Source organism: Fopius arisanus, unplaced genomic scaffold, assembly GCF_000806365.1.
Source record: "Fopius arisanus strain USDA-PBARC FA_bdor unplaced genomic scaffold, ASM80636v1 scaffold00010, whole genome shotgun sequence".
In the NCBI taxonomy this organism is placed as follows: Eukaryota; Metazoa; Arthropoda; class Insecta; order Hymenoptera; family Braconidae; genus Fopius; species Fopius arisanus.
The window spans coordinates 907,604-925,171 of NW_011887749.1; the positions used below are offsets into that span (position 1 = coordinate 907,604).

At 35.7% G+C, this 17,568-nt stretch overlaps 1 protein-coding gene across 1 annotated transcript in view; it reads right to left on the minus strand.

Moving 5' to 3' along the window:
- The window catches only part of LOC105262711 (uncharacterized), a gene marked incomplete in the record, with an annotated part of 30,992 nt that overhangs the window by 1,524 nt on the left and 11,900 nt on the right, over nt 1-17,568 (minus strand). The window contains 21 exon segments of the mRNA XM_011298432.1: nt 96-254; nt 318-466; nt 1,509-1,704; nt 2,679-2,971; nt 3,414-3,779; nt 4,107-4,376; nt 5,012-5,202; nt 6,429-6,538; nt 7,067-7,316; nt 7,518-7,570; nt 10,882-10,991; nt 11,431-11,512; nt 11,619-11,722; nt 12,087-12,457; nt 13,180-13,243; nt 13,548-13,662; nt 14,165-14,276; nt 14,516-14,681; nt 14,786-14,962; nt 15,802-15,987; nt 16,555-16,719. Of these exon segments, the coding sequence (XP_011296734.1) occupies nt 96-254; nt 318-466; nt 1,509-1,704; nt 2,679-2,971; nt 3,414-3,779; nt 4,107-4,376; nt 5,012-5,202; nt 6,429-6,538; nt 7,067-7,316; nt 7,518-7,570; nt 10,882-10,991; nt 11,431-11,512; nt 11,619-11,722; nt 12,087-12,457; nt 13,180-13,243; nt 13,548-13,662; nt 14,165-14,276; nt 14,516-14,681; nt 14,786-14,962; nt 15,802-15,987; nt 16,555-16,719 (3,689 nt within the window).

Genomic DNA, 17,568 nt, shown 5'->3' on the forward strand with positions numbered 1-17,568 from the left:
ATTTTGACAATTGTTGTATCGAAAAAATTATCAGAATCACTAAAATTAGAGATTTTGTGTGACGATTTAATGATGAACTTCTAGTGTCGACTCACCTGGCGTCCAAGTTGCCATCACCAAGGAGTTTTGCCCCAGCCCCAAGTAATTTATCCCTCACATCCCTCGGCAAGGACATGACAGCATCAGCCCCAATTCTATCGACAACTGATGCAAGCAACCTTGCAGTTGCTGCACGCACCACTGCATTCTGATGACTGCAAACACAATGATCACAGTTCAACCACGTATAAACAAATGTTTGAAAAACGATGATGTACCTGGCACCACGATGAACAATAACTGTGATGGTTTTATGAGGTGGAATGTGTTCGATCATGCGATCGAGGGCTGCATTGCTGTCAGCCCTCAGGAATTTGTTTGTGTCGGCTGTTCTCTGGAGGAGGGGACCTGCGATGTCGTCGAGGTCCTGAGGAGAAATGGAAATTTGATTATGGAGATGGCTTCCAGGGACACAGATTCCTCAGAGGTTTATTATTTTTGGGGATGAGAGTTCTGACGTCAGTGGAGGCCACTCAATATTAAAACACACGAAAAAATTGCGTTGGAGTCGTTCAAACGTTCCGTGAAGAATTTTATTGGATTTTTATTGGGGTTGCAGGTTTAAATTACACACTTATTTAAATTTAAATATATGCAATTTCAACAATTGATGATTTTACCTACACAAATTCAATACGTGAGTTTTAATTTTTTTTTTTTATTCATGAAACCGCCTGTATTACAATACTAGTGGAAATTTATAATTTAATCGAGTTCGATTAAAACTGAGTTGGATGTGGGTGTTAAATTTGTTTCTGTCGCAATTTACGTGTGTTAATTAGATATGTAACCTTTATTGGGTTTTCGCGGATTTTATGATAAGACGCCGATTGTCAATAATTTACGAACGATTGATTTCACGTATATTCGGCTTCTAGACGGAAATCAAACCCTCACAAAAAATAGGAATACAAAAACTCAAATTCTTTCCTGAAAAGGAGAAATAATGTAGGTGCCCCCATTTTTCTTGACTACCCCCTCCCCCTGATCCTGCCATAGAAGAAGCTTCCAAAATGGCGGCGCCTCACCTCGCATTTTCAAACTATCATTTAAACTATTTATCCTCTTCGAATGACTCTGAGTTTATTCCATATTACTCCTACCAAGTGAAGAAATTTTTTAAACCGTCATGCAACGATTTCCACTCTCCGTTGCCTAAAAATTCATGCACCAAACTTTTCACCGCACATCTCTTTCTTCCACTTAATAGAAAAATTCAAACTTGATCTTCGTGAATTGGATAATTCTAGTCTCCAGCTCCTGGAGTGATAAATACTGCAGTGTGATATCCATTTGCGCGGCACGTGAGGTGGTAAACAGAGAATCCGCTCGGGGGGTACAGGGCTCCATGAATTATTCACAGAATGCCTCAATTTTTTACGTAAGGAAACGAGAAATTTAATATTTACCTGATCGATACAGCGGGCCTGCGAGCTGAAGACATCGCCAGCGGCTAGGCAGGCAGTTCGAGCCACCTGGGAGCGCAGGTTTCTGACATGCCGGCCTAATAGACGACCTACAGTGCCCTGGGGACAACTGTCCAACTGATCAGGCTGTTGTCGTGCTATTGTTGACAGTGACTTCAATCCCCTAATTGTTGTTTCCCTGGGAAAATGGATTAAGAACACATTTGGGAGATCAGTCCATCATTTATTAATGGTTATCGATTGCTCGACGAACCCAGAGCATTTTCGGTAATGACTCCACCCGCGAATTTTCCAGCGAAACTAAATTAATTAATTATTTAATAACAAAACTGAAGGGAATCAGTTATAAAATTCAGTTGAATTCAATTTTACAAATAACTTGAACAGGATGGCCGGATCATATTGCAACGAATAATTAATTTTCCGAATTCTATTTGATGAATCCAGATATTTTTTTCCTTCTCTTCGAATCTTTCTTCTCAATTTAGCATCACCTTTGTTATTATTAATTCTTCTCTCACAGTATGATATTATGACATATGATCATATTCTCGTTAGATAGATTTGTAAATGGATGAATAAATGAACAGAATTCAATGTACAGTAGGGTATGGACGTTATGGACGCGTGCAGGGGGCTGTAGGGGAAGCGAAAAATTCTGAACTAAATTTTTTCATAACAATAAGAAAAATAGACTAGGAGAAAATACCCCGCACAAAACGTGTTAAAGCCGATCCAAAATAGACCTTAAGAAAATTAACAGATAGTAGAGTGGATGAACCGAAAGATACGCGAAAAAAGAAATTGGGATTCTACTATATATGGAATATGAATCCCTGGTAGATTTTTTTTTAAATAAATTACAATGGAATTTTATTAGAAATTTAAAGGCTCTTTGGTGAAATGACATTTTTCGATAGCACAGATTTCGTTGCATATTTGATTCGAACAAGTCATTCGAATTGATTAAAGATTTCTTTGATTTAGTAAAAGAAATAACTATTTCTAGAGGAAAATTATTTCTCGTGTCAGTGATTTTTAGTATTAACAGATAATTGGGAATTATCGTTTCTTTTAATTTTTAAGGTGGGACTAATATAAATGCAGTGGAAATTTTTAAGTGCAAAATGACGAGATAATTGCAAACTTTACCAATCATTGCTTTCCAACTGTGAAATACACTGTACTGTAACTGGTTTAGATCTTGCTGGTGTCTTGTCCGCATGACCGCCTAGAGGTGCAATTTTGTTGACACCAGGACGTGATTTTATACGACTTCGTGGAACTCTGGATGGTAATCTCTTGGTGGTTTCAACCCCGTGGATTTTAACGACCCCCTGTAACACACCCTCACTCTGGGGTGTCGCCTGACGCTGGACTTTACTGATTGTTACAACGTGGATTTCAGGGCTCTTTGGAAGATCCTCGAAACTCTCAGCCGTTCCCTGAAATTAGATTAATCGATTTTTAGTTAAGCTGAAATACTTATCAAAAATTTATGTTTCAATGTTAAACAAGTGGGAAATTTCTATTTCATTGCTTATAATATAATATATTTGCTTCCATTTGAAAGCAAAATCAATGTTTTTTTAAAGTTCACGTCGAAAATCTGAAAATATACTTGACTAAATAGTTAGAAATAGATTCTTCTATGCCTTTTTATATAAAAAACACAAGTATTATACAAACATGCTGAAAGAAAACTTTAATCATCGAAAAAACCAAAGGGTTTTCAATTTCCAGTAAAATCTAAAAATTTCGTGGTGTACGAGTAATCGAAGGAGTAAAAATGAACAAAAAAAAAACTCGAGAAATGAGACAGAATTATTAAAAAAGTTGGTGGAAAGTAAATGGAATTTACTCTGCAGAATTCTCTGAAATACTGACCACAGTAACTTGCTCGGTGATGACGTCAATGGACTCAGTACCCTCGAAGGCACGAGAAACTTGAAAAATTGAAGCGGAAGTAGTGGTTTCATTGGTGTGCGGCTGACGGTAGTCAAGTGGCTGAAATGCTGGCTCTCGATGTTCACCGGTTGTGGCACGTGAATGGGGACGTGAAGCAACGATTATAGACACTGAATTAACAGCACTTGCGATCTTATCATGTTCCACCGATGACGAGCGTCGATCAGGACTCGGCTTGCGGGATTCCGTCTGCTGGAAGTGTGTTTTTGTCTCTGGATAAATGGAAGCCCTCACCCTCGACTCTATATCGATCTGCACTTCGGTCGAATATTCTCGATCGAATTCCTGTAAGTCCACCTATTGTTATAAACTCTCGTGAGGATCGGTACGACACTATATACTATTTCATTTTTATATTCATCGGAACCATGATTAACCATCAGCAGCCAATTAATCAGTCAATTAATTAATTAACCAATTAATCACTTAATCAATTGATAATTCAGTAACTACCAAAAGTATTTACCAAATATTCAATCGCAATTGGCTAACAAGTACTGAGTCTTGTTGATATCAACTGAAATGTTCTATCAGTGTGAAAAAGTATTTATGATGAGAACTTGTTAGCAGTTGTATAATGAGTAAAACATTGTCAAAGTCTATTTAACGTACTAATGATATGTCCGGGGCATCCCCTGTGTCAGTGCCAACGCTCTGCTGATCAAAGGCAATCCCCTTGATCCCATTAGCATGGACTGGACCACTTATCCTCATCGTCGAGTCCGTCGAGTTGGTCTCATACGAGACAACTGAGGAGGCAGACCTTGCCAGTCTCACTGGCTCACTCTTATCATCACTGTTATTACTACCTCCAGAGTTCTCCGAGCCCTCCCTGTCCTGATCCGTCGACTCCGTTCCACTCGACAGAATCTTCATCACCACCTCAAACAATTTCAACATTCAAAGTCATTGCAGATATGACAAACAACTCAGCAAAATCTAGTTCTGATTGAGAGAAAGCTTTTTATGGTTATTTTTATCAATAAATTTTTATGTTACATGTCTAATTAATTAAGAGAGCCGATTTAACGCTTTCACAAATTTTTATTGAATTTTAATTAGTATTTCGAATTTTTGGAAGCGGATTTTATGAGTGAGGTTGAAGAGTATATCAGACTCCAAATTGCCTTAAATGATTGTTACAGAAACAGTAATTACATTTATATAGTCTTAGATTGAAAATTCAAAATGATGAGAAATCTTGACAAAGAAATCGTCATAGAATACTTTATTCTCATATTATTTATTGTTCAAAAATTTATAAAAAAAAATGATAATTCTATTAATCATCTATCACATGTTACATCATTAATTATTAATTAAATATTCCTTAAACGATTTCCAAGATTACATTCAGATTAGTTCCGACGAAAATTCATGAAATTTTTTTATTTATTGAAAATGTTGTTGAAGTTGTTGCATCAGTAGATATAGCTTATGCTCATGAGGAGAAATAAATAAGGACGAGGGGAGGTGATATAATTTTGAAATGACAATAGATGTTTTGAAAAAATTACCTGATCAAGGGAATTTGGTCTGGACGGATTGTTGGTGTCAGTGATGACATCGAATGATTTCTCCCCGATGATGTTTTCCTCCTGATTGCTCTCATCACTGGGATTATCGATGATTCTCGTTTCAGTCTCACTGTGATCGATTCCAGTATTGGAGGAGTCACTCGACGCTCCGTAAGGCACATGATCGGTACCTTTTCAGAGGGTACGGGACAATTGAATCACGTTAGAAATTGAATTACTCCAGAAGCCTATGCGAGAATAAATCGAATCAATCTAGCAATCCCTCCCTCTGCTCCCATCCTCAGACCCGTTATCCTAAGGGGCTCCTCATTGCCTCTTGCACCCATTTACTCAGGCCTTTGTCGCCAAATCCCCAACTTCACTCCCTCTAACTCACTTTATTCTATTATTTCATGGAACAAGAACAATGTCTTACCTTTGACAACTTCATTATGGCACTTGCCATTATATCAAATTTGTACACTCAGAGAAATATTCATAATACGGTGGAGGAATCAGGGGAGGGGGTAATGTCGATATGCTTTTATTTATATTGAATGTTGTAGTGCGTAAAACCCTTGAGACTGATTTTATATCTCCGATTATAGAATTACTATCTGAAATTATGAGCGCCTCAGTGACAATCATTTAAATATTATTAGATTTAATGTCCAAGAGATTTAGTATAGAAAATAGAAAAATGGTAATCGCCTATTTGAATATATTTTATATTTTATGTTTTATATTCAATTCGACTATTATTTTTTTCATGCAGCTTATCAAATATTGTGATATGCACTAGAATAAATATAATATTAAATCATGATTATATTGTTCAAATTTGTAAAAAATTTCCCTACATAATCAGTTTATTAATTATTGAGTAATTTATTTAATAACATTTTTTATACAACATCATACTTCTCCCCAGCAAATTAATCCCTGGCAAATTTGTTCCCGGATGTGGATTTTATACTTTAGTTGTTGGAATTTATTTTTCCCCGTTATTTTAACATTTTCGTCCTGGGGCCGTTTTTTTTTGTCGTGAAGTGGCGGCCGTTGGCTCTCGGTCGTTAGACTTGACCAACACGATTTTATCGATTGGATGAAAACACGTAAACCCTCCCCAGGATTGTCTCGGTTCAAGCCAAAGCACTTGTGTATGTACATATGCCTGAGGTTAAGAACCTCACGTTCCACTTTATATATGAACGCGGGATTGACCATAAGGGATTTTGTCGCGGACAAATCGCGAAATTGCGAGAAATTGGAGAGTGGAAAAATGATCGGCAAGTTAGGAGAAATTAATTAGTCTTATTCTGGGGGTAATGAGATACACCAGACCTCTCGTGACTCATTATCTGCGTTGTTGATGGAGTTAAAGGTCGATCTGATAATCTTTTTATAAATTTTTTACCTGAACATTGAGACGCCTGGTCGCTGGGGGGTGATGTCGGGTAGAAATTAGGCTGGGGGTTGAAATCATTCCTCTCGTTGTCCTCGTCCACATTATTCTTGTCTCTGGAACTATAATGAGAACTGTTATTCAATTAATCACGGTTTTTTTTAGTATGAGATCCCGTAATGGCTCTTGGATTAATCGATAACCAGGGCATTCCAAAATACGATCTTTATCAAAATTTCGGTTTCACCCCAGGAAAATTTTTTATCTTGATATGAAAATAGAAAAATATTGCAAACTATTCGTAAAAAACGAAATTAAAACTCAGATGAAAAATCACTGGACACTTACTACTTTTCCATAAAAAAATATAATCCGTGAAATTTTCATAAACAATATGGCATTTTTGATCACAATGCAACAAAATTTAGCAATAATTTTTTATGCGGTGCAGGAACCTCGAAAAAAATCAAGCGAGACATGAAAATACCAGAGTAATTTCCAGGAAATGTTTTGAAACGAATGAAAAGTATAAAAACAGATCAACAAAAGAATTCTCGTGTGTAAATAAAATGGGAACTGAATTTGGCAAAAGGTTTAATGTACCCATAAATCCCAAAATAAACAAGTGAAAACCAATAAAAATAACATACATGGAGTCCACGCGCTGATTGAGTCTCAATGCAATAACCGGTGTACCAGCTCTCCCGATATCACTGGTAATTGATAGATTATCACCCACTTTTTCAATGCCAACGGATTTTCTCCGTCTGAACGCGCACGGACAACAGCGAAATGCACTTTTAACAATTTCCGTATTACCACAATTGAAGGTGTTAACAAGTGGTTTAGCATTGTCCTTGGTAACACTAGGCCAAACACAGTATTTCAAAATCATTTCAACTCAGAATACATAATTTCCCCAAAATTCTCCCCACCCTAATCCCCAAAACCCAAAAAATTAAATCCAACAATTTCCAAACTCATAATCAAATAAGCAATGATTTTCAGTTTAAAATTCAACAATGAAAAAAAAAATGGTAATTATTCCAGTCCCCGGGAATTTCAATAACTAATTAAAATGGTTCAATATAATGGAATTACTCCGTAATTGAATACCCCAAATTGATTGGATGGTAGAATTCATCTCATGAATTCTTAAACAGAACCAAAGGAATGACCATTCCGGGTATTTATTTGTGAGAGTGATTGGTTGATAAATCGTTGTAATGGTAATATTTTGGTGAGAGCATGGAGAGACTGGATTTAACTATTGCCGACATATTCACGAGCACTAAAGCACGCACGACTGGCCAATAGCCCGCATAGGGCTAAAACGTTAACCCAACGCTGACCGCCTCCAAACAGGGGGGAAAAATACTACCCCACCTTCAACCTTCCACCTTCATGGGTTACTTCACTTTTCTACCCCCTCCCATAACTCCCCCCTTTCACCCCCTTCATCACCCCTCATCACCTTCCATCGTCCCCTCACCCCCTTTCACAATCACCCCGTCCCCTCTCCGGCATCATCCCCTCTCCATAGGACTCCCATACCGAGGTAATTTATAAAAAATAAAAAAAAATCTTGTGTACATTGAAAGCAAAAAGAATGTATTATAGCTAGTATTATTAATAAAAATATTTTAGTTGCGAAAATGGAATGAGTAAGTTTAATAGTTTTGATACTTGGATTTTCATACATTTTTGTTATTAAATTGTTAGTTATCCTTTATTCAGTTTAAAGATTGAAAAAGTATGTTTTTAATTTAATTTTTATTAATTATTTAATTGAATTTTAATTTTTTATTTATTAATTCTCCTCAATGCTGGAGACGTTCTGAGAGAACTCGAGAAACTCCCGGGAGAATTCCCGAGAAGATGATAACTAAAAAGGATAATTCTAATGAGCTGAACTAATATGGACTATGATTACAGACCAATTTTCATATCACTTAACTAAACCCCTGATCTGGTTAATTCTTGTTAACGCCCGGAAATCCGAAGAGGTCCTGAGAAATTCCCGAGAAAAGGTTAACTCATAATCCTAATGAGCTGAACTAATATGAACTATGATAACATACCAATTCTCATATGACTTAACTAAACCCCTGACCTGATTAATTCCGGTTAATCCCCAAAAACTGGAGAACCTCCTAAGAAATTCCCGAGAAACAGGTTAACTCATAATCCTAAAGATCTGAGCTAACATGATCTAATAATATTCTAATTCCTATCCGACTAAATGGAAACCCTATCCTCATTAATTCCCATTAATCCCCGAAAACTCGATAAACTCCCAGGGAATCCCCGAAAACAAAGGACAACTCATAATCCTAAAGGTCTGAACTAATTCCCAAATGACTGAAGTAAAATCCTGTCCTCATTAATCGCCGTTAATCTCCGAATACTTCCGAAAGAACCCGAGAGGCAAAGAGCCCTACAAGCGTCAAAGTAGCCGAACTCGAAACTTCCAAATCCGATACATTGGCTCTGAATCGATATTTCCCGATGGAGGAAAGTTGGTGGTTTGGTTTTCCTCCATGGTAAGCCACCAAAGTCAGTTTAACGTTGTGTGCGGGTGAATTATTCAGTGAGGAGGAACGAAAGATAAGGGAACTGAGGATTCAGAAACCTAATGGTCCCGCATGCCATTCACATCACACACCGACATATCGACTTTTTTTTTTCCTATTATGTTCTGCGAACTCGAGTCCAGTTCGATAAATTCGTATTCACGTTGATAATTTCCTTGTTTGCTCAGTTTTTTTCCTTTGCAATGCATTATCAGCTTCAGTTACGCGGGAAAAAAAGACAAATCAACAAAAAGGTAGAAATTACGAGAGAAATTAATTAATTAGATTATTTTCCTTGCTAATATTTATTTAGTTCTTTCTCTTGTCCTTTTCCCATGAAAATTATTAACTGTAAATATCGATAACGGATAATTAACGTCAATTATGATTATTATTATTGGTATTAATAATAAAAATTTAGAAGAAAAAGAAATAAATTACCGAAAAGAATAATGAAATACATTATTCTTTCAGTCGATATCAATAATAAATAATTAACGTAAATAATTAATTAAATTTTTTTATGCACAAAATTCAGTGTTTTTTTATCCTACTGATAAGAAAAATATATTTAAAAAAAGATCTACTTAAAATTGCGATGATTAACTGATGGTTTAAAAGACTCTAGATTATTTATGAATTGTTGATTAAGTCTTCGGGGGAGTTGAAAAAATAAATGGAAGATAACAAGGGGAAAGACGGAAAGTGAGGAAATTTATTGTGACTACAATGTTGAGGTAATTGAAAAATGGAAAGCTTAGTGGAATAATTTACAAAGTTTTCGTCTATATTCCCCTGTTGACAAGAATGTACTTGAACTGAGGGAATGGGCACAACTCTAAACCATTTGGACCTTGAATTTGCCCTGGATCGACTTCAACCTCGTTAATTCATGAATTAATAAAGTGTCGAGGGTGGGGGTGTCTTCAATAATTACAAACTACTGCCACTAGCCAACATCAACCCCCGAATATTGAATAATCAATTGAATTCGTAACGTGACCTTCGATTGGACACTGTGATCGGTTTATTTGAACTAAATATTACACTTGAAGTATTATATTTATGCTCTCATTAATATTGCATTAGATCTGCATATTTACATTAACCAATAAACCGCGAGATAATGAAAAATAAATGCAATCATTCCGCAGCGAAATGATAAAGGGGAGAAGTCAAATCTTCCAATTTCCATAAATACCGTCCGATCTCAAAAACTATTGATTTTAGAAAGAAATATCAAAAGACCTTTTTTGTCGTAGAATCGATCGGCTGTAAAAAAGTCCCTTAACATTTTCACCTGGAGTCGATTGTTTTCGAGATAAATCGCTAATCACGATGAATGCTAAAGAGAGATAAGTCAAGATTTCCAGTTGTGTCAAATACCGACTGATCTCGAAAAGTAATGGTTTTAAAGAGAAATACCAAAAGTCCTTTTCTGTCGGAAAATTAATCAGCCGCAGAAAAGTCCTTTAACGTTTTCACCTCAAAACGACAGATTTCGAGAAAAATCGACGTTTAGCAGAATTGAATTTTTTTCAGAAATTTCATTTTCGCTTAAAATTTTATTCTTCTTGACTATCGCACTATTAATAACTGCTGCAGTTGGAAAAAACAACGGCACCTTTGACCCACTTCGAACGCCTCAATATGATAAATTCAAATACCAATATTTTTACCATTTTGACGGTTAGAAAATGCGCTGGTGTCTGTGTTTTGGACTAGTTTTCGTTATCACCTTTTGGATCTTGACACGCAAGCTATTTCAGGGAATGACGGTGATCGATGAATCATGGAAAAACGGGGGGGTGACGTACTGTCACGCGTGGGTGAAATTTCCCCCCACAATAATTATATTTTCACGTGATGTCTTTGGTAAAAAAAAAACTCACCTGATTGGTGTGGGAGTTTGTGAAGCACGAGTTCTCAGGTCGGTCTCTTGAACCTGTGAAAATGGATGGATCGATCCCGAAAGCGATGAACTGTTGCGTCTCGATTCAACCTTTAAGAATGTCAATCAATTTCACAACAATTAGTTTTCCGATTAATTAATTTAGCAGCAAGGAGATAAAGAGTAGCAAATCGATTAATTTTGTATGCAAGTTTTCTCTGGATATGGGACAGATACCGAAATTTTCATTGAGACCTTTTTTAAAGCGTTCTTTTTGTTCTACAAAAAAGATTTGTACAAAAATTTCGGAATTTCTGGTGGATTCCGAGATATTGTATTAGGAATTATGTGCAATTAATGAATTAATTATTTTCGAGATTAATTATTCAAGGGATCAATTGAAGAAGGGAGGGTGCGTGAAATTGTTGATGTGGTGTTTGTCAATGTGAAAAATCCCCTAGCATTCATTAAATAATTTTTTTTTTCAACTGGAAACAACTTTCAGTTGTGCAATTTAAGTGAATTCGCAAGTCACTGATTAAATACTCACTGAACTAGTAACAGCTTCTTCGGGCTCCAGTGAACTTCTCACGACACTTCTTCGTCTACTATTACGGTACACTGGGTCGAAGCTGGCGTAATAAATGTCAACGAACAGACGAAATAGCGAATTAATAATGGAAGGGACCTTTTTATTTTTCTCGAGATTCCTCGGGTATATTTTCATAATCTATTTACCCATCTCGAATTGGTGAATTCCCCAGGTAGGATACTCTGGAACGCTCCTCCGAGGCTGGTCGAGATGAAAATTTTATTCTATCGCTTCTGTATCTTCTGGAAATCTGAGAGGAGGAATTTTATTTGAGAAAAAGTCAGCAACTCAATGGAATTTGAGATGAGTGAATAAAAAATTGAAATGCCCTCACGAAATTTCATTTATACATTAAATAATAAAAAACAATTCTCGGTTTGAATAAATCGCTTTCAAAATTCAGAGATCTCCAGAGGATTCAATTATTTTAAAAATCGACAATAAATCTTTAATGACTCTGTCTTCTAAAATAATAAAATAAAGTGACTCAAAAAATAAAATGAAATAATATTTTTCAACTTATAAAATGCATAAAGGGAAGAATAGTTTCCGCAAGAAATAATTAAAAACGGTAATGAAATAGTGAGGAACAAAAAAAAGAAAAAACGTCATACTTCAGAGTCGACGCCATCACCACGTCTCAATCCCCCTGACGTATGTGGTGCTGAAGAGGGTGGAGGATCCTCACCCTCTTGTCTTCGTCTCCTTTGATAAGCGGTGCTGTGTCTAACAACAATATGACGATCCACGAACTGAGGGACGGGTATCCTCGACTCTAGCCTCACGTCATCCCTCCTCTCGGCATAAATCTGATCCATTCTCCTGTGGAAGTTCTCCTCGGTCTTCCGCTGCTTCATGATAACGTCCTTGTCGTTCTTCAGGAGAGACGAGTTCAGGGGCTCTCGGTAAATCTCTCCAGGGGTGTCTGAGGGCGAGAGGAATGGACTGTACGTGTCGGAGTATCGTGATTTTATACTACTTGTTTCTGTTAATTAAACCAACATAAATTAATTAATCAGCGTGCACTATTTTCTCAACAATCCCGACGTCTTCTGGGATAATTTGAACTCATTGAAAATTCATTCCGAGAATATCAAATGTACAGGTATTCTTTAGCGTTAATCCTTTTTCATTATCAGATTTATCGGTTAAATAAAGATTTTTAGTTATTTGGGCAAATAATTAGCAATAAATTTCAAAAAATCAGGAAAAGACAGGACTATTTAACGTTATTTTATATTTTTGGAATATTACGATTTTCGAGATATTTTCCTTTTAGATTCAATCATTTTTAATCATAAGTGTATATGATAAGGGTACGATTATTATTAATTTTCAATAAAATTTCAAATTTGGCAATTAAATGTGGTGAGAGAAATGAAAAAAAAAATGGTGAATATTCAGCGATATTCAAATTACATTTTCCCAAATAATTATTTCTCAACACATTCGTCGAATCCAGACAAAAATCCTGACAAAAATGTCAAAATATCCCCAGATTCAGACATATTCCCTGAAAAATGAATTATAAAATCAATAGCTTCTACTTTTTTCTACAGAATTAATTTTTGACTTCTAGAGATTCAAAGTAGAAAAAGTCTCTAGATCAAAAGTTATTGCTCAACTTTCAAAGCCTCCAGTACTACTTTAATTATTAATAACATGTAATTAACATGACGTATTGATTAGAAACTGTTGGCACTTTACCGATAGATATTGGAGACTCGTTGCCGCAGTCGTCCTCAATATCCTGGGGCAAATGATTCCCGTCCTGAAATGTAAAATAAATTCATCAGACCTGATAATAAGAATTGATATAAAAATTGATGAAGAATGATGGATTAATCAGGGTATAACGTCATGGATCATGGAAAATATCTAACCTGATCATCAGTCAATCGAAATGGAAATTTAATCTCTCCATCCACTGGGGCAAATAGAAATTTCAGTGATTACTTTATAATTGTTGGGTGTCAACTAGGAAGACGTGTGTAATTTGTGGGAAATTTCAGGCATGGCGATTAGGTTAATTGGGGGGGTCGGTTAGAATTAATAAACAATGTACGAATGCTCACTTTGTCAGGGGGAAGCAACTGCCAGGCAACTGGACGTTCGTTTTTCGAATGCAGAGAAATTCCCTGGGCGATGAAACTCGGTCGAGATGAGGGGGAATTACTCCCCTGTTCATTCCTGAAACAGAATTACTCTCATTACCACCTCTCCTGTCATTCCTCTGGACAATCATTTTATTATCCTTCCTTGCCCCTCTCTCCTTCCTGCCACTGCATTATTTATTTCATTATCATTTTTCTACTTATTAATCGAATTGGAATCATCTTCAAAGGTTCATTGAACTCCTCAAGATTTTTTAGTAGAAAAAAATTCCGAAACGCCGAAGCGAATAATTAACGAAATATTTCAATAATTTTTCCTCATTTTTCCGTTGAAAAATCAAAAGACAAAGAGAATTTAGATCTTGGAATTATTTAAACAATAATAAAATCATAGAATAGATAAGTAATAAATTAAAAAGTATTAATCAATCACAAATGAATTAATTAATTGAATGAATGAACCAAATAAATTTAGTTCAACAGGTTCTTCATGTAATTAATAGAAATGGTGTTGAATATTTTTAAATTTCTCTTTGTCTATCAACCATTAAGATAAATTTAAAAGATGAATTAATCACTTGTGTTTATCGAGTCCCGCCTTGACATTCGGTGGAATCACCTGACCCCTGGCTCTTCCGGTTCCTGGAGACACTGAGCCACTCCCAGCAACAATCCAATCAACATCAGGCCCTAAAACAAATTTATTATTATTTACGAATTTAAAAAAAAAACCCAATATTCACTTTACTATCCCAAAATGAATGAAATAATATTACTGAGTAATTACTCTCTCAATATTAATTGTTCCCTTAATTTTTCTTTCCAATCCATTAGTAGTAAATGAATGAATAGTGATTTATAATGATTGATTAGGGATTTATTGGTACGTTAATGAGTGATTAATGAGAATTAGTGAGAATTGAAGTTACCAGTGGCGATCTGAACAGTTGGTGAAATTTGCAGTCCGTAGACGACGAGACCATCAGCGGAGACCATCGGCAGAGATTTTCTTGCTAGTCTCGCCCTGATCGCTGCCACCATCTCTGTTCCTTCCTTCAACTCTTTGGCAGCTCTATTTCCTGCCTTCAGCACTTCCTGGATGATAAATAAAACTTTAAACAGTGTAATTACCATAAACAAATTATCAGAGCGTGATGGTACATAATAGATGGGCAAATAACATTTTCTTTTGACGTCACCTCGGGCTCGTAAATTTGTGCAAGTACTGCCAGAGTATCCAGTGCTGCTTGTCTCACTCTTCTTCGCCTGTCGCCAACCATCAGTGCCACTTTGTTCGCAACATTTTCCACTTTAAATTCCGTACTCGGGAATGTTACGAGGGAGAAGATCAAAAGCTGCAGGGCGTTCTCTCGTGTCTCAATTGGATCAGAAAGGTGGAGAAATGTTAAAAGAATTTGTTAATCCGGGTAATTGGTAAATTTGTTTATCTATTCAGAGGTGTGTCTTCGTTAGCAGGGGCTAATTGCGGGGTCTAATGGACGATTTAGCGACATTTCTCTTTGGTATAATTGGTGGAGACGTTTTGTCGATAAATTGTTGGACATTATTTGTTGAAAATTTCATTGAAAATTGGAGATTTCTCTGACTTTTTTACAGAAGTTCCCACAAAACTTCAGTTTCCGGGGTAAGTTGATAATTGGAGTTGTGTTTTTGAATTTTACTTTTTTGAAAATTTTACAGAGAAATTGGCGGGACGAATTTTGGCTCGAATTTTAAGCCATTTTCAAATTAAAAATTACAAATTCTGGTAAAAAGGCGGGAAAAACTCCGAATTTTTGACAATTCTTTGTTTATTCAACTTAGTGTAAATTTGAGGGAATAATTCTTCGAATTTCCAATTATTTCAGGGTTTTATGAGAAATCAGGGAAAACTGTAAATTTTTGATGGATATTTTGTTTGACAAAAATTGATTGAAATCTGAAAATGCAAGTGAATAGATTCTCAACTTTTAAAATTAATTTCACGTCAAACTGTTTTTCATTGATTCGTTAATTCGGTTAAACTTCGATATAACTTTCAATCTTCTATTCATAATTTCAGGGCAATTTCACTTGCGTACTTGCAATAAAAAAAATAGACGTCAGACAAAACAGAATTTCAGCATCTGTGCAACGTCATTTTTTGTCTGTTCGTTAATTAATGATTTTCTTCTTGTGAGTGTAAATTGACATTTCCTCCCTCGAATTCACGTACTTTGGCATTTCTGGCATCGATGCAGTGGGGCTGAAGGAGCTGTTCGAGGAAAAGAGCTGGTCGTAATCGTAACATCGCCAGTCTTGCTAGCTGAGCAGCACTTGGACCCCCTTGTCTGCTTAGACCCCAAGCGACTTGTGGAAGTCGACGTTTTAACGATTCCTCCGACACTCCAGCAATCACCACCTTTGACCAAAATCATCCTAGGTTTAATCTCCCATCGAGAAATATATTTTTCCAATAAATCATACCATCAATCCCTTGTATTATTCATGTAAATAACGTCTAGAACAATTATTTAACATTTTTTCATGCAACAAACCAAAACAACTGTTAATCATTTTATTTATTTTCTTTTAAATTGATATTTTGTAATTCTGGGATTATGGATTCTACCATTTTAACTCCAAAGATTTTTTATCGATTTGATTTTCTCAATTCATTATAATTTTTTTGATTGATCTATTCATTTTTTTAATTTATCCGAACACTGAGTAATTATGGAAATAAGTGCACCAATTAGTAGTGTAGCACAGTATAATCTGTGCGAAAAATATAATTTTCTGTGAAAATCTGTGAGGAAAATTAATAATGCAGACATTACAAAATGTGAATTTAAAAAAACATTTTTGAAATGATAATTTCATTCTTTATACGATTTAATAATCGACAATTATTTAGCGTTAAAAATTTAACGTTTTTTGGGGGATAATTTTTATTAGAATTCTCTCTTCGGATGTAAATATTTTTTACCCTTGCAACAGACATGGCAGCAGCAGCAACTCTGCAGCTTCTTTCACCACCAAGAATTGCTTGGAGAAAAGATCCCAGTCTAGGTTCAATGGCAATCAGAGCTGAGGATGTCCTCAGGGCTGATGCCACCCTCTCGAGTCCTCTAACTCGTGCCCTCCAGTCCTCCTTCAACAAACAATAGCTCACTGTTGGTTTTTTATACCTCCAACAATGTAAATAACGCAAATCTGATAAGTCCGGACGACGGCCGCTAAATTATTGCGATAATCCACTAAGAATTTGCATATTGCACTTGCATAACAGTTTATGCTGGATCGCATGCACGCAACATGTGCCTAATTATTTTCACCGTACGTTTCCACTCGGTAATTCAAAAATTTCTCAGTTCGACGTTCTCAGAACTTTCAGCAACTTATTATTCATATTTCAATTATTTCAATAGAAAATTTCACAGCGAAAAATTATTAAATCCATCACGCCATTATTTTTTGTGATGAGAGTGTCATATCAGATGATTTGCCAATTGAAGAATGATCACATAATTTTCAGTAATTTAATTAGTACGAATTAAGTGGATTAGTGGAATCTATAACATCTGTTGTTTTTATTATAGTATTTTTATTGGGGAATTATCAAAAATTAAAAATACAAATGCAAAACTATTTTTAATTTATTTTAGTGGATGAGGAACGATCGAAAATGTCGTACAGTGAATTCTCAGTGAGAATAAAGATTTATTTTTCAATTTATGAAACGGGTAATAATCGTGATCTCCACTTTCAAATTACCAACTTGAGTTGCCTAGTCATTTCCGCAGTAGAATTTCAAGATTACCCGCAATTTTACTCTGCGGCTCTTGGGAAAATCGATGACATCGATCTCCCTCGCGTCCACTTATTTTTTATCTCAGTGAAAGGGAGTAGAAGAAAGGGAAAAAGTGGGAGTGGAAAATTCTATAGCCCCCGATGAATAATAAAGGAAGACGGGAATTTTTATCCCCGTAATTTTATACTT